Source organism: Lepeophtheirus salmonis, chromosome 6 (genome assembly GCF_016086655.4).
Source record: "Lepeophtheirus salmonis chromosome 6, UVic_Lsal_1.4, whole genome shotgun sequence".
Taxonomy (NCBI): domain Eukaryota; kingdom Metazoa; phylum Arthropoda; class Copepoda; order Siphonostomatoida; family Caligidae; genus Lepeophtheirus; species Lepeophtheirus salmonis.
The window spans coordinates 56,425,824-56,444,717 of record NC_052136.2 but is presented as its reverse complement, the minus strand read 5'-3'; the positions used below and the strand labels follow the sequence as shown (position 1 = coordinate 56,444,717).

The following is an 18,894-nucleotide window of genomic DNA, read 5'->3' as shown; positions in this document are numbered from 1 at the left end:
CAATCCTGTCTCGTTAAGGGTCAATTTGACAAAGAAAAATGATCGATGCATCAGTAATCAGTCTATATCATTTAATCAGTCAAGGTCCAAACAATTAAAAGAATCCGTATTCAGCGTACAGATGACCTCTTTAGTTGATTCCAAGTGTTCCCTTCTCGACTTTCTAAGAACCTTTCTTCTCGCTACTACTTTTTTTTAGACACATTGTATGTAGATTGAGGTCTCCCTCTACAAATGTAATTCAAAAAAGAGTTGGCTTCCTTCAGCTAGAGTATGCATTTGTGTATATTTGTAATGAGGGGAAAATTTGCATCTATTTTCACTTAAGTCTTTCTCATTTTTTTTATTGTATTTGTGTGATGTTTGTCGTTCTAGATACATATTATTAATTAATTTGGAATCTTTCTAAAAAAAAAGAAATAAATAAATAGAATGAAAAGTTAACGGTTGAATGACACAAGAGCTTTAAATTTGAGTGAAAGCATTTAAATAACAGCTTTTTTTGTCAGATTAAAAGAACCCACTAAAAAGTGTGAGGAACAAGATGGAACTTTCTTCTACTATCAAAATAATTCATTAAGTGTTTTTTCCAATACAGGGTGGACATTAAATACTTTAAATAAGATAAATAAAAACATATTATTTTTTTTGTCCAATGTCTTGAAATGTGTAATAGGTTTGTAGCAAAAAGTTGTTGCTACAAAAGCTAGGAAAATTAGTCTCATACCATTTTTGCACCCTATTAGATACGTGAGAGTGAGTACCATCGTCTTGAAAGAAAGATATCAATCTTTTAGCTAAAGTCGACATGAGCACATGATTTGAGACTTTTCTCCAGATTGGTAAACATGTACTCAATGCCGTTATTTTTGTCCTTAGGGTACAAAAATAAGGTGCACATAACCAGAACGGCTGATTGTCATCACTGACTTTATCTTTTTCCATCCTATAGATCTTGCAGGGTGAATCAGACCTTTCATTGACCAAAATCCAATCATTTTGGGGGTTGAATAGAACATCAATAGAAAAAACATAAGCATCACTAAAAAATAAGGCGTGCCAGACTTCAACAAACTGAGGAATTTTTTGCATCTCTTTACTTTCTTTTATCTCGTATTTAACAAAAAGACCAATTAAAAATTTTTACTCAAACTTTGTTGAAAATTAATCAATAATTTATCAGAAAATAATTCAATTTTTTTCATCTGATTTTTAAACACAGTCTAATACGAATTTTGGAGGTGGGGAGTAAATATTCTGATAAGGTCACGAATGAATGAGTGTTTAAATTATAATTCAAATACCTTTTTAATACCTCTAAAAGGGGTTATCCATTAAGGTAACCGCGAACCATATTTTTTATTAATGAATTCCTTTTCAACCAATCTACGCTTAGACCAGGAGTCTTCATAACCACGATAGAAAGGGATGACTTCCCCGTCTTATGTTCTGTCCAATGACATCACGTAGTAATGGTAAGGATTAAGCATTACTTATACAGTATCAAATCCAAGTAAGAAAATGTCCGTACATATATACTTAAAATAAAAGACCTACATATATATTTATATTATATTTAAGTATGTTCAACTGAGATAAGTTTTATTTGTAATGAATTTTGATACTAATATTTTTATTGTTATATTTTTGTGATAAAAATAATAGCTGGTTATTAAAAAACCCTATGTATATCTAGAAATGGCAACACTTTTATGCAAATGCATGTGACTAAATGATGTTAGGAACTCATAATAAAAGTGCAAAAGGACTGTGTTGCAATAACCGTCAAATAAGCACAAAGATCTAGTTTTTTAAAGTAACTGACCAGAGGTTCTTGTCAAGGGTATTTGATTATTCTGTAGCATAACGTATATTTCAAAAATTTTTGTCCCATTTATTAATGGGCCATCATTTACTTGTACGCAGACAATTTGTTGACACAGTTTTCATTTTAACAACTATACAATATTAATGATTTATCTTCAATTTAAATTTGTCTTTTTGTTGGTCCTTAAAAAATTCCCACATTTTAAAGTACCCTCAACAAGACAAATTCATCTTGAATAATATTTTAATAAAATTCCTGAGTTTACCAATTGAATTTTGTTAAACTTTAAGAAGTATTTTCTATAGTTTACCCATATTCTTAATTCAAGCCTAATAAATTGAAGTACTTATTATTTTTATAAATATGGGATACCTTGAGGGATGAAGAAGATGATCGAAAGATGAATATCAAGCATCTATATCGGATGCTCACACTAACTAATTCAATAATTAATTGAGGTTGAGTAATTAAAATTAATTCATATTTCGATATATTAGAGCATAAAGAATTAGTAATAAAACAGATTAAACCTTAGCGCTTTAGCTTACGTAGAAATCGAGAAAATGAAACTTCAATGTGATTGACAAATTTCCATACCCGCACTCCAAGCAGTTGGACGTCTCCAGGACCACTGTCTACGGTTTCAGCAAGTCCGAAATGTTAAAGAGGAAGAATTATGAGTCTATGAGGGCCCATGCAAGAAATCTCGGAGTTTCACAATAGAGTGTCCAGAGAGCTATAACAAAATGGATGGAAATAGTCTTTTGAGGTTGGAGAGGCCACTTTTGACACCATCAATGAAAAAATCTCATCTCCTTCGTTACTAGACTCTTTTGAGTTTTTTTTAAAACTATTTTTTGACACATTTGCCCCCTCGTACATCCCTGACGCCAACTCCCTTAACGACGCCTTTTGAATGCATGTTGAGGGGAAGGACTCCAGTGTCTGTCATCCAAACACCGAGGCCTCAAAGCCACTTCATTCAGCACTGGGACACCATTACTGCAGTGGGTGCCGGGCCTTTCACCACTACCTGGAAGCCATCATTAGCCCTAAGGGCGCCTAAATTAATTATTAAGAGTGCTCAGACACACATCTATTTATAATCTTGATTAGCTTGATTTATCTTGTTGAGGTTTAAAGTTCAAAATGTTCAGATTTATTAGATCCTAGGCTTTAGATCCATCCCAGGACTGTATCAAGGGAGACTTGCAACTTGTTTTGATTCACAAAACCTTTGGACACCCGTAGATATGAATTTCAAATATTATTACTCTTTACTCAGTTCTACTTTATAAAAAACAATGATAATTGAATTAAATTAATTCAATACATACTAAAAATCTCTAGGGTGGCTAGATTTTTAAAATTATTTTTTTGAGGTATTTGACTAGCAATATGGAAAATAAAAGTTCTCCCAAAATTATAGAAAGAGCAGCAGATTTTAACAAGGGTCTTAATTCACGTCTTGCCTTCTCCTCGCCCTCTTGCAAAACCCCCATCTCTATCTATCACATAATTGTTCCGTGATTATGTGATAAGTACTGCTTTTAATTTATAATGTTTATTTTACGTAAATATGTCTGATGACTTCAGTCATCAAAGTCAAGTTCTACGGTAAGGTTTTTGCATCCAATTCGGACGCATCCTTAATATTGAGGCTCAAAAAAATTTGGGAGCCGAGTACATGGGTTGACTTGTTATCCCATAAGTATTATGACACAAGAATAGACAAATCCCCCTTATCCTAATAAAAAAAATGTCAAATGACGTCGTGTAGACTAATAAGGAAGAGAATTAATATTAACTCTGTGGTTTTTAAGTTATTAAACACCACAGTACCACAATCAGGGTGTTTCTAATAAGCGAACATAATTGACGGTAATCAAGGCAGCAAATTCAATCTAAGGAAAAGGACAACAAAAGCTACATTATACAAAATAATAGAAGGTATCAAAACGGCAAAATAAAAAAATTGTCTGATTTTTTCTTCTTGTTGTTGCGTTTCCTTTTACGCTTTCTACTTCGCTCCCCTTTCCTTCTTCTTTTCCAAGAGGAGTCATTATAATTTTCTTCACATATATAAATATATATGTAAGAAAACTCAACCAAAAGAAGTACCAGTTGGATTCGAGAAGGAGGGAAACGATGAGCTCTCCTCTCTACGTAACCTCCAAGAATCCACTTTCCTACTTCAACTTCCTCTACGTCTATTCATCTCCCAAACAAGACTGTTCTCCTCACTATCTCCTATTTTAAAACGTGGTGAATGGTAAGGAATCTTTACATTACATTCTACAAAGGGAAGTTTTAAGGAAATCATCTTCAACACGTGGTTAAAAATGATTATATTTAAAATAATTACGGGATAAATTAATACACTTATTGGTTGTTTTTTTAAATATATTTTATAAAACAATTCTAAGTCATATTTGGAGAGCGAAATATCTCTTTCATGATCCCATTCTTATAGCTTGTTGATTCGTGTATTTTTTTAATATATATTATATATTTTGTGAGCGTATTTATCCTTTGAGAAAACATGAAAACCTTTTATGTTTGTATAATATTATTATCTATTATGTTCATGAATTCTAGATAGTAAATCAATAAGTAGCTACATAAAGCAAATACATTTATAATGTCAAGACTAAAAAAGCCATTTGGTCCCTATGCAAAAGTACTTTTTTATGCATACTTGTTGAGGATGTCTTTACTCCCTTTCCCACACTTTGCTAGTGGCTTCACACTATAAAAACATATTTTTTTAATTGGAAGAATTGTTTTTTTCTTAGAAAAATAATATATTAATGGGCTTATTTATGATAATACTTACATATATGTGTTGTATCAACACAAAAGCAATCTTTAAAAAAAATAAAAATATTTAGTTCTGAATGTACAGGGTGCACAAGCTATTTGTACCGTGGATTTTTTTTTTTCAACTACAAAATCTTTCCAACCAGTTATCAGATTAAAAAAAAATTAAATCAGATTCTGAAAGCAAGATGGATTGTGATTAATTTGGTTTAATAAAATCATCTCCAGCTTCAATTAGAGGAGGCTTTCACCACTTGGCCCCTTGGAAAATCCTGGAATTCCTTCTTGATCCAACTTTTAAGTTTGTATTTGGTGTTGCAGGGGTTCCATTGGTTTATCGTTCGATCGCATCCTAAAAAAATCTATCTGATTCAGACCTGTCGAGTTTAAAGTCCGATATGGTCTCAGAGGTATTTGAGGCATTGCTATTGCCTCAAAATCACCTTATATGCCTCAAACTCACTACTAACCTTGCAAATGAACGTCTCACAGAGTCCCAGAGTTCGAGCAATTATTATTTTAATACACCCAGGCGGATTCAAAGGAGGACTCTGTGCCTTTTCCAAATATTTGGGACAAAGAATACGTCAATTGATTCCATTTTATTCCAACTGTTGCAGGTTTGAACAAGCTATTTCACAAAAAAAATCAACTGTTTAAGGGGCTGCATTTGCCCAAGAGAGCGCGCCAAAGTGGCGGCATATATAGCTTGTGCAACTTATGCATATTATTTCGCATAATTAATTATTGACTTTACATATATACAATGTAGTTGGTAGTAATTGGTAAAGGACTATTCAATTACAAATGGATTTAGGCCAAAAATAATAATATCAACAATTCGTAAGTAGAATATAATTATAGTTATAAGCCGCAATTACTAACAAAAAATGTAAAGAAAAAGGTCTAATAATAAGTTGGTTTTCTTACTTAAACCCGTGCTGGAACACTCAAAAATTGTTGCCGGGCCGTTTGTAGCAAGTTAATTGAATATACATCGTCTAGAGACTTCATTAGATAAGATATACTACTTTTTTTTAGATCTGATATGCATAGACAGAGTTTGAAAATTGTACTAGGGCCACGAAAATTATAAACTTGTAAAGTATATTTTGATAATTCTCCCTGCCCCTTCCCCACAGGCTACGCATATGGCCTTACATCGATAGAATCAATGTTATTTATTTTTAATATACGCCGAATGCGACCAGAAACATTTGATTGGCATTTGTGGGACCTCCAAGGAATTAATCTAAATAGTTTATTGATAGAAATTGAATATGATCAGCTAATAGGGCTGAGCAAACCAAAAAATATATATATTATCCGCATGGTAGTGGGACTTTCTATATCCTGGACTAATATTAGTATAGATTGCTTGAGGGAGCTGGTGTTTTCTGTATCTCAGAATAATCATTCAGGAAGTTGTATTATTGTATCAAAATATTCGTCGAGAATTGGCGGCAGGACGTGAGAGTTGTTTCAAGCAGGATTTCGTATAGTAATTTCTTATGTAATACATTGCTTTAATTACGGAGCTCCGTTCACAGGGAAGGAATTTAATTCGTGTCTAACGGTATTACCCTGATGTAAAATCAGTATCTATTTAGGTATCCAGAATCCAACATCTTTTTTTATAAATAAAAAATCATACTCCTTACTTGATTTTATGTTGAGATGATTATTATATCGTATATATATTTATAAGTCTGTTTTTGATGTTATCACACATAGAATCAAAATGGTGGAACAGATGGGTATGAAATTTTGGAAGTAGACATATAAAATAACCTTGTCTGTTTATATGATATTTTGTTGGGCCTCCGTGGTCGTTAAGATCCGAAATAAAACCTATTTTTTTCCTTCTCAATGTGTCTTGTCTCTTCTCTTCTCCCTCTGTATCTCTTTACCTTCCTATTTATGTCTCTTTTCTTCTACCTTCATTCTTTGTTTTTATTCCCTCTGCAACGCCAGCCCTTTCTGCAAGTTTATGCATTAAATACACCTATTTAAACAATTAATTATATGTCGGTGTGGATAATTGTCTTATGATTAAAGCTAGGGCAATGGCCCTGTATATATACGAGGGGGGTCTGAAAATTTTCCGACCTAACAAAGATACAAGACATTTTTCCTAAATTCTTATTTTTCAACATGGGATCCTTATAACTCTACACCCTTCTTCTGGCAATGCTCCCATCTCTGTAACCTGTCCAAATAGTGTACAGCGTGAATCACACAGGGGATTGGTTCCCTCTTCATTTGATGAAAATCTTTGCAATTCACTGTTTGAACTGTATTTTTGTTTCGAGGGTATAGCGGTGTATCCAAATGTCATTTATAGTAAATAATCGAACCCAAAAACTAAGAGATATTGTGTCTAATCTATACTCGATTTTGTCCATAGACAGACTCACATCAACTCTCTCAAACAACTGTTACATAACAACTGCGTGTCAAAAATGTCTAAAACTTTGGTGAGTAACTCTTAACAGATGCTAGAGAGATGTGACTCCCTTGTATTTATGTGACCTGCCATCTTCACGTTGAGGTTGGAAACTTTTCAGGCCACGCTCGTACATATCACCTCATAATACATCATATATGTTTTTGCTTCTGATACATTTAGCTTCACACCTCCCCTCAGAGCTGATGTTTTTTTTTAAATCTTCTCCTTCATTTTATCTATCTCATGCATAAATAAGAAGGAAGTAGCTAGCTAACTGTTACTCTGTGAATGTATGTATGTATTTTTCATCATTTATTCACCCTACCTCTTCTTCTCCTTATACTTCTCCTCCTTCTTCGTCTTCCCAGGTCCCATGAGGCCTCCTCTTTCTACAACTACTATCTATCTATGTATGTACGACTAATATTACATATAATTTTGTATCATCATACGTTTTATAAATTTATGTACGTACATAAATATTAAGAACAATCATGAATTGTATAAAAATATTTTCTTTTTTTTTATATATATATTCTTTCCCTTAAAAATGATTGAATTTCAACTTTTAACTTCATTTACCTATGCCCCCCCCCCTCACTTATAATGTTATAACTTATATGTATTGCTATTTGCTTATGGATATGTAGTAGTTTGTGGTGGGTGGTTGCGTACTGTCTGTAGTGTAGTATATGCTTCTTGTATGTAAGAGGGAGGGGGAAGAGGGGAAATGAGGCCCTGGAAAAGGAAGAATATGTATACATATATTTATTTATAAGGATGAAAAGGAGATATTCATGAGGCATTATTTATTATTATTATTTCCATTTCATGCCCATATACAATATATATAGCGTACACTCATAGTAGAACCTATTAATCAGTGTACAATTGGCCGAAAGTATTTTTGCAAAAGGACCATTATGGACATTTGGCTGACAAATGATATTTAATAAATGGTTGGGGAAGAAGTAAGTTCGTATTTTTTTAAACTAAGTAAATCTTGTTTATTATTTGTCACATTGGATCATACGATAAGGCGTTGTAAAGATGTAAGTGGATATCCATACGCTTTTTGAGAGCATTACGCTACGCTGGTTCTTTTCGTGAATTATTGCGCATCGAGTATGAAAGTCTTAAAGTAAGAAATTCAGCATATTTTACATTTTCACTAACTGGAATTGAAAAACACGTCCAAAGTGACTTAGAATATTTGCAATCTACTGAAACTCACGGAGCACAATAGTGCTTCGAGCAAACAAAATTCCCCGCTCAATGCTACCCTCTACTGTGAACAACTCTACCGTTTGAAGCTGGCGATAGAACTGAAGCGGCCATCATTGGTGAATAGGAGACTACAAGACATCGTTGATGAACCGTCAGAAGTCCCTGAGAGCTCGGACGGGAAGTGTTTATGCATCCACCCTACAGTCCGGACCTGGCACGTAGTGGTCCTTTCTATGATCAACGCGCTTTAGAGTAAAAATTTGGCCTCAATAGATGCCTCCGAAAATTTGTTGTCTGAGTTTTTTTGCCAATGGGAACAAGGGTTCTACGAAAAGGGGTTTATGAAGTTGGATTCTTGTTGATTATAAGTTATCGAACAGATTCCTTTCCAAGCTGGAAGGTATTATGGAGAGATTATTGTTCCCAGCTTATAAGGGAAGTTTCTCTTATGTGGTATTTAAAAAAAAATAATGAATTCTACTCTAAATTGAGGCTTAGTAACGAGTGTGTATAGGCTCAGTGCATCATATTTAAAAAGAAAATATGGAACAATATATATTCTTAGAGTTGTAAATCCTAACCATTTTTGGTGTGCATGTTATATTTGTTGTTGGCTACATAAACAATGTTTTTTATTCTCTCAAGCTGCAATCATTATTATTTTATTCTTGAGAAAAGAACATCTATCTAAGTATTGAGTAATTACATGTGAGTGTACTTATCAAATACAAAGAGTAACACTAAGGATTTCTTGAGGAGCTATCCTCTATATTAATAAACCATTTTTTGACTGTTCCTCGACGCTTTGTAACTCCGAGCAATGATTGAATGCCGGGTGGTCCATTGAAATCTGCCCGCTTACTAATTTAATAGTTAATGAAGATTGAGTGATTGAAATTAATTCATATTTCTATATATTAAAGCAGAAACAACCAGTTACAAAAGAAACCTATGCTCTCTAGCTTAGGTAGAAGACGAGAAAACTACATTTGAATGTCATCAACAAATTTTCGTTTCTGCACTCCAAACAGTTTGGTTTATCCATGACCACCACTGTTTACGCTGTCAGCAAGTCATAAACGTTGGCAAGGAAGAATTTATCGCCCATAAAGGTCAAACTGGAAAGAGCCTTGTGAGTATGGAGAGGCCACTTTTGACACCAGTAATGAAAGAACCCCATATATTCCGCTACAATACTCTTTAGAATGAGTCTTTTGAGTTAAGACTTCAAATCATAAATTTGGATGCAACTTGTACAACTTTCGGTTTACTGAATAATTTCTTAACTCATGTACAATATCAATCTAAATAGATTTAAAAAATATTAACAATTTTACAAAAGATGTATTTTCTTTAAAAAAAATGTCAACCCAAAAGAATTCATAGTCCAATACGACAAACGTTCTGCGTAGGTTAATCCAATATACATTTTTAAGTTCTAAGGGCCCACCACAACTAAATGTATGTATAAAGCTTGGATGAGTATTTGGCTAATTTTTTTTATGTTTTTTGCAAAACAATGTAAGTAATAGATTGTCGTGGATTTTTTTTTTTTCTCCTTTGATTAAAACATTCTTGGAATTTTCTAATTACCCATGTTTTATGCTCTGTGTTTTTCTCTTGAGGTGAAGTTAATTAATTGTCCTTTATTTCGCTCTCTCCTAATTTTAATGGGTTAAATAAAGAAACATATTGGACATATGTAATAGCTAGGTAAAGAAAATGAAATAGTATATATATATGCACATATTTTTACATGATTACAACAGAGGTAGGAACTATACATATACCCAAGAAAAAGAGGCAAAATTAATTAGTTAAAAGTCATTTCTTCCACATATATTTATTTATTATATACACATAAATGTTAGAAGTGAAACATGAGAGGCCCTTGCCACTTGAGAAAATAAGAAGGGAAGAAAAAAACTAAATTGTCATGATGACAATGGTAGGAGCAAAGAAAATATAATATAAAATAAAAGACAAAAAAAAAAAAAAAAAAAAACTTTGTAGGGTTCGACCACACTACCACCACTACTATTAACATGAAAACAAATATTTTGATAACAAAGTATAAAATGTTCATTCAAAAGTGTAGGTACAGTTTATAAGGCACGAAGGAATTAAATACTAATTCTAGGACTTGAGTACACTACCTACCTATTAAGTAAGTATATATATATATACCTTACGAGAAAAACCAGAGTATGTATCAATGAAATGAGAACTTGAGGCGGTTGAGGAGCTTTTAGGAGTACTTTAAGTGCATTTCCTGGGCCATTTTTTGTATAGATCTGGCCCTTCCTCATTTTGTATGAATAGTATGGAATGTTTCCTTGAATGCAGAGCCATACAACATCTTGAGCAATTTCTCTGATGGATTCCCTGTGTTCTCATTGACAATTTGCCGGATTCTGGCAACAAATTCTGGGGCCCAGGCACAGTCACTTCAACCTCGGACCGCATTGTTGTTATCTCAAAATCACTCTTCGAGGCCTCAAATTCCTTCCTTGCCTTGAAATTAAAATTGGTGAACTATATTAGAATAACTTTAGGCATTTATTGACGTATGAAGCTAGCTCAAAAATTTGATAATGTTTTATTCATAAAATACAAGTCCAACGTTTTGGCTTTGCTGACAGCGTAGACGGTGGTTCTAGAGACGTCCATTTCTGCTTTGAGTGTTCGTATGGAAATTTGTCGATCACGCTCATGTGTAGTTTTCTCAATTTGTACGTCAGCTAGAGAGCTCATATTTAAATTGTTTTATAACTAATTATTTGTGCTTTCATATATCGATAAATGAATTAATTTCAATCACTCAACTGTCTTTAATTATTGAATTAGTAAGTGTTCATATTTCAATGGATCACCCGGTATATATATATCATCTTTATAAATATTACATAAAGTTATAAACAATAGAGCACTAATTTTTTTCTCTATTTCCATGTAAAAACTTTAAAAAATAAATGTTGGGAAAAAAAAAGAGTTTAAAATCATAGCGTGTCAATCAATCACATTCTCTTCCTCCCTTTTTCCAACTCTTCCGACATGAAAAATAACAATAATTATTTGAAAATATGGATATATTATACCCTCTTGCCATGTAAATAATTGTTGAGGAGAGGGGGATTGTAACCACGGAGGGTTGTGTTGTGTACTTGTATGTTTAAGTGCAATTTTTGTCCTCTCTTGTGTATGAAGTTACTTTTTGGCATTAATGCACAAATTGAGTACCAAATCAATTAAGTCATTAAAGTCGTTTAAAAGATGTTAATAATAATTACTTAATGTATTTTTTTCCCAAAAAATTTATATTTAAATTTTTTCCAAGGGAACAGCTGTGTATTTTATAAAAAAAAAATTCCAAAGAAACGATTTTTTAAATACGTTTTTCTTATTTAATAAATTCTTCAATTTTTTTTCCCAAAAAAATTAATTTTCTGTGAATAACTATCTATTTTTTGAAATTTTTCTCCAAAAATTTTTATATTTGAATTCTTTTTTTCAAAAACATTATATTAGAAATTTAATTATAGAACTTTCTTCCCCAAAATTTATTTTTTTTAAGAACAACTGAGGATTTTTGAATAACAACTTCAAAAAAAATTATATTTGAAATTTTTTCATCACTTTGATCTTACTATAACTTCACTTTCCGGTTATCAGAATACAAGCAATTTCAAAACTAACTTACCGCACTTTCAAATCCAGATCCGAAAATAAAATTAGACGAACAATTACTTGAATTGCATAAGCATTTTACCCAAAGTTCAGACTTAAATAAACCAGGTTTCATTTTTTGTGATAACTGATGCCGAAACAATAAATAACCGAATGTTATTTACAAAAATAACATACTTATTAGTTGGTATAGGAATTATTTTTATAATAATTTGTGACAAGTCACCTTACATGTATTCCATCATGCAACCTCTCATCCAAAAAGTAAGAGAAAAAGGCCCAAAATCAGTTTTTAATTGGCCAATTCTTCCAATTATGGAATTATTATTGAATAATAGGTCATAAATGGTCATTGATTAATCAGAACTAATTCATATCCAACAAATCAATTGTTAAGAACACTCATCAGAGGGAAAAAGAGACGACACTTTGACAGCTAACAGCCAAATAATAATCAGCTGTCTATGTGTTTACTTCTTTTCTCATATTCAGTGTTCTGAGCGTTGATTGGTTGAATTATAATTAGCTCCATTTAAACAGCGAACAATCCCAAACAATCATTGAACAATAGCTCCATAGTTGAGCAAAATTGGCTAGCTACCAGCTGATTTTGACCCTAATTTCACGGCGTTGTGGAATAACCAGACCATACAATTATTTACGTAAATGTCCCTCCAATCCCTCATCAAGATAAAAGAGTGTATGTCTGATATTGTAGATAAAATCTTTTTTTATAAGCAGGATATAACTCAAATCTTTTTATGGCCTGTTTATTTCGGATACCCAAAGTTGGTTTGGGTCTACGATCTTTTCGGATAATACAAGTTTACGGGTATTGTACTCAGGATAATTATAAAAATATTTATAAAAGTTATAAAATAAATCAGCTTCAAGACCTGTTGAAGCCCTTCCCTTCCCCACCAATTAACGGCCTGGAATCCCTCATATATAAAACGTTCTTCCCTTCCCGAATAAATATTCGATAGATAAATCACATTTGGAAGAATTTTATTGAGTTAGTATAGAAATAGTGTTTTTATTATTCTCTCTTATTGAGAGTTTGATCTACATTCTAGAACGGTACATACATGTGGATTTAAATGAATGTAAATAATTTTGCTACATTCTTATTTTGAACCTCTCCCCCCCCCTTTTTTTTCTTTCTCTCTCTTTCTAATATATTAAAAGAAAATAAGAAGTTTTTTATTTGTTGTTTTGCTTATTTTATTTTTTCCTTCGTTTTTCCTTTGAGTTTGATTCAAAAGCATACAAAGCAGGGCAAGTTTTCTTCTTTTCCTTCTTCATTTGAATTCTTTTTATTCAATGTTTATTCACTGTGTACATGTTGTATTTTAATTTTTTTGTTTTTGTTTTTTTCTTATGTAAAAAACATCTTTTCATTGAGCAAATCTTTTTTCAAAGATAAAGGCTTTAGAAAAAAAATAGCCCCCTCCCTTTTTTTTTTTTGGGGGGAGGTTCACCCCTAAACTATGAATCATATCTTATAAACATTTTTAAGTATGTCTTTGGTGTTCACACACATTCCAAAATAATCCAAGAGATTTAGTAAGTAGACGTAATGGGTGGTGCATTGAACACTTACTAATTCATTCATTAATGAAGGTTGAGTGATTAAAATTAAGTAGTGGGGGTCTTCAGAACCACCGTCTAAGACGGCAGTAAGTCCGAAACTTTGGAGAGGGAGAAGGGCTCTGTCAAAAAGGCCAAACTGGACTCAGATGAGTTATATAAAATTGTTCAGGCTAATCCTCTAAAGTCCATGAAAGCCTATGAAATATATTTCAGGATTTCACACCACCAAACTGTCGAGAGAGTTATAAAAAAAGTGGTTGGACAGCCCTTGTGAGTGTGGAGAGGTCACTTTTGACAGCAGCAATTTAAAAAAAAAACATTTTCTGCCTGGCAAGTCTCTTTTGAGTTATTTTCAACTCTTTTTGCATTTTTGCCCACCCTAAAGCCCTGATGCCAACAAACTCGACATATAACCAAATGGTTGCAGTGTCTGTCACCCAAACACTGAGGCTTGCAATGCCACTGTCAGACGGCAATGGGACACCATGACAGAGGACTACATCCACAACGAGTGCCAGGCCTTCCGCCACCTGGAAACTATCGTTATCACTAAGGGTGGCTTCATAAATGATTAAGACAGCACAGACAGACATCTATTTATAGTATTAATTTGGTTAAATTATATCTTGTTGAAGTTTAGAAGTATTCAGATTTGAATAGACCAATTATAATATAATTAAATAAGATGTTATATGACGCACAAATTGTACATTGAACAAAAATCCCAACTTCTTCATAACATGTTTGAGAATAAAATTTGAATTATCTTTTCCTTGTAGATTGAATGCCCAAGGATCATCCCACCATAATATACGGCATCAACCTCACAACAACAACATTGAACCCAAAACTAATGAATAATCCCAAAAATCCCCTATATAAGAAGCAAATCTGCAAGACTTGCCGGCAGCCACTCCCCAAACAGCTGGAGTTGGCTAAGTCCAAAGTATCTCAAAAAGAATTGGATGAGTTTTCCGAATGCTTCCGTATGTTTGACAAGGATGGAGATGGTACTATTGATGTCAAAGAATTGGGAGCTGTACTACGATCCTTGGGTAAGTGATTTACGATACCTTCATACTACGTATTATTATGTAGCTGTAACCTATATATGAACGGATTTTGTTTTCATTTTAGATAGTCAGGGCAATAGAAAAATATATTTGTAATAATAAAAACAGAAATAAAAAGGTTAATTATTTAATTTCCGTTGTGTATTACTTATATGTTCTACATATATTTCTTACTTTTTAATGATTGCCACTAACTCTCTTTTATGGACTTTTTCGAAGGAAATTGAATGAACAAAGTAATGTTATAAGCCCTTTGTCTCTTATAGGTAACAATCCCACGGAGGAGGATATTGAGGAAATGATTGAGGATGCAGATGAGGACGGAAGTGGTTCCATCAATTTCCCTGAGTTCATTGCACTCATGCTAAAGAGACAGCAAAGTGGGGAATCCAAGGAAGAAATCAAGCAGGTAATCCAAATTTGTCACCCAAAGTTTGTCTGTATGAATATAGAAAAATGAGTCAATGGGTGCAGGCGTGTACAAATAGCATCGAATGTGTATAATGGGTACACTGTATATAATGCTCCCTGATGTGTATCATATACCTATTTTTTAAGAGGGAATAAAGTAGTCGTGATAATGAAATATTCGGGCGTGTGCATGTGTAACAAGAGCACTGATCCTGTTTGCTTTTTTATTTGTCTCTTAAGTAGGGATATTTATAATTCATGTACGTATATGTTAAAATTTGAATTAAATATAAACGCCGGTATGTTAAAATGAATTTTAATAAACTACAGGATGTCCCTGCATTTGGCATTAGGCAGTGTTTGGAGTTATTCTGACTAGTATATGCTCTGCATATTGTGTTATTTTAAATTATAACAAACTATAAGTTTTAAGGTAAACAAGAATTTATCTAGTTGTTGATGAGTTTTGATCGTTCTATGACTGTATATTCACATAATAGAAGTGGCTAATTTTGTTTAAGGGGGAGGGAGGAATATCCTGTAAGTATTTGATTTGATAACTAGAAAATAAACATTTAGTTATTACTAGACTTGTAATTTTTGGGTGATCCTTTTCGGCCAAAATGAGCAAAAAAAAATAGCACCCAAATATCAAAATTGTATTTAAAGAAAAATACAGTTTTATACGAATAAATTCAATGTAGTTAGTGTTAATCTATAATTATCATAATTTATGATAATTATTATCGATAAATCAAGATTTCAAAAAGATTTACTTTCCTTAATTGGTAGTTTTAAACATTAGTAGTTTAAGGAAATTTGAAGTTGCACAAATCTTGAGGAGTCTTGTTAGATGGAGGATTCTCATCGTCACCCCCACTGATATTACTTCCAACCTTTTGTATACAAATGTAAATGGAGGATCAGGATTTGGGAGTTTGGTGACTAAGTACATATTGCTCATTTGTTACAAAATTCAATGGGGATTATTCAAGAGTCAATTTAGCGCCAGATTTATCATTCCTAACATTGGTTATTGTTGGATTCTGACTCCTTCACATACCAATCTATTATCAAAACCCGGATTTCTCAATATACATATGCTACTCCCAAAAAGAGAGCCTAATGAAGGAGGGTTTTGGAAAGTAGATTTTCCATCAAAAAATATCATCAAAAAGCTATTGTTCAAAATAGAACCTAAACTTTCAATACTAATTTCATACATGTTTAGAAAAATGACCTGTTTTCATACAAAAAAAAGGTAAAATGAGCAGTTTTTCCAAATAGGTCTAAGTGATCCATTTTAGAGCGGTTGAGTGCTCGTTCACAAATCCTTAGTGTATACAAACTTACAATTAAAAAAGTTCCACAATAAATATTGGTTAAGTACTGATACTTTAAATTTTACAGTATTGAAATGAACGGATTAAAAATCAAGTAAATACCCGATTACGATTAAATTTTACAAGTATCTTGTCTGGCATACATCATTTTAAAAATAATTTATGATGAATTCAATGTTTTTATTGTCGTCAACATATTAAAAAGGAGCAAAGAAATAAAAAGTGGACTTTAAAAATAATTCATCCCATGTTATGGGCATAGCTTATGGATTTTGTTTTTAAATTCAAAATTCCTGTTTAGATAAAATAAAATTCTTTTGGAAAAAACTTCGAAAGCCTGTTCACAAAAAATTATTATTATTTTTTTTTTTTAAATTAAAAAATTACATTATAAATATTAAATTTTTTTCAAAAATTCATAACCATTACAAGAAATAAATAAAAATACTAAAATCCACGGCTGTTTACATAGAAATAACTTTTTGGAAAAAAATTTTAGAAATTAAATTATAAATGTTAAATTTTTTTCGAAAAAAATCATAAAACTGTCATAGAAGAATTAAATTTTTGTAAATATTTTTTTGAAAAATTAAATTTTTTCGAAATTTTTATTTTTTGTATAATTTTTTTTTTTTGAAAATTTGGGTATTTTGAGGGGCTAAAGCCTCTCCAGTCCACGCCCTGCAAACGCCCCTATCTTGTTACTAAATTTTAAATCAAAATAAAATTCCTTTTCCCCATCTTTTATTCATATTTTTTTTTTTACTATCTTCACAGATATTCAGAGTGTTTGACAAGGATGGAAACGGATATGTCTCGACCTCAGAGCTCAAGTTCGTCATGTGTCGCATGGGAGTGAATTTTACTGATGATGAGCTAATGGAAATGGTCATGGAGGCGGATATTGACGGTGATGGACAAGTCTGCTTTGAGGAATTCTACAATATGATGACAACAAACTAACTTCCACTCCTCAGACAACTTATATTATTACTCAATTGATTATAATAAATATATTAATCATAACTTACCTTATACTACATATAATTAAAAAAAATAGATGAGAAAATGTATTTTGCCTTCCTTGATGAGAAGGGGAATGGAGAGGGGCCATGATGGAGGGAACTCCATAATATAATATTCGAGACTCGGATGTTCCCTCCTTTTTGTCTCTTTCTTCCCTTCTTTTTCTCTCAAGGACATCTGCATGTAAATATAGGTTTAAGGATTTAGGATTAGTTACTTTTGCTCTGCTTTTAATTCATATTCATTAATTACTAAGTAACTATTGATAATTATTATTATCTCTATTGTTTTGACGAATTTGCTAGATTTAAGTGAAATATTTTAACCACATATAACATGCCGCGTTTTTTACTATTAAGAAGACAACTAATAATCATAACGAATATACTTCTAATAATCCGAAATAAAATGAACCACAACTTATTGAAAACTAATCTGTGTTTTATTTCTATTTGGGTGGGGTGGGTTGGGCTAAGTATAACTGCTACTACCACAGGGTTTATGACCTATAAGCCTTGAATTAATGAACATTAAAATGGTTAATAAATCATACCAGAGACGTTGCTACCCGGGGGAGGGGGGCTTGAGTCCCCCTTAAAGTTTCTGAAGCTCCTCCAAATTGTTATTAAATCCTATATATATATTTATAAGTCTGTTTTGGTGTCATCACACATGGAATCCTAAATGATCGAACTGATCATTCTGAAATTTAGCAAGTAGACGCATGAAATAACCAAGTATGATTCTATGATTTTTTTTTTTTTTTTTGGGACTCCGAGGTCATTTAAATCGTATTGAAAAAGTATGTAGGCCCCCTCTGAATATTGCTAAATAAATTCAGGGCCCTGCAAATACTACATAAGTTAATTTTTATATGGTGTATAGTAGGTTGAATGGACATCGCAGTTTTAGCATGAGTTTCCCCTTTAAAAATACTGTACTATAGAAATAATTGTTTTTCCTTGTTAGTTTGCGTAGTTAATGTACTTTTGTATTTTTGAGCCCATGGGCTCGGTGTTCTTTTTGAAGTAATCAGAGGATGTCTAAATATTTTGTGAAGTGGGGGTAGTGGTTTTTAACCTGCTTTTTAGCCCTACTATTGCACAAAACAAGTTTTGATCCAAGATATCCTGATTTTGTTAGATAATGATGGAAAATTTGAAAAATGGCAATTTTTCACATTGGCAATTTTCTCATGATAATTTTCCCAATGGCAATTTGTTGGATTGCAATTTTCTCAATTGTAAGTTTCTACATGGCAATTTTCTCCAAAAGAATATTCTCCTGTTGCAATTTTCTTCTTGCCACTTTTCTCTGGTGCAATTTTCCGTGCAAAATTTTTTAGAAATGGTTAAAAGTCTTAAACACTTATATGTGAAATTCATTTTCAAAAACCAAAATTTGGATGTATTGGGTTAGATTAAAATTTTAAAATGT

General features: G+C 32.3%; 1 protein-coding gene across 1 annotated transcript; it reads left to right on the top strand.

Moving 5' to 3' along the window:
* The first annotated feature begins 3,938 nt into the window (after window positions 1-3,938).
* Window positions 3,939-17,891, top strand: LOC121120435 (neo-calmodulin). The gene is made up of 4 exons (XM_040715299.2): window positions 3,939-4,100; window positions 14,384-14,659; window positions 14,944-15,086; window positions 17,209-17,891. Exons 2-4 carry the CDS (start codon window positions 14,389-14,391, stop codon window positions 17,392-17,394), a joined length of 600 nt encoding a protein of 199 aa, XP_040571233.1. The 5' UTR covers window positions 3,939-4,100; window positions 14,384-14,388; the 3' UTR covers window positions 17,395-17,891.
* The last annotated feature ends 1,003 nt before the right edge of the window (window positions 17,892-18,894 follow it).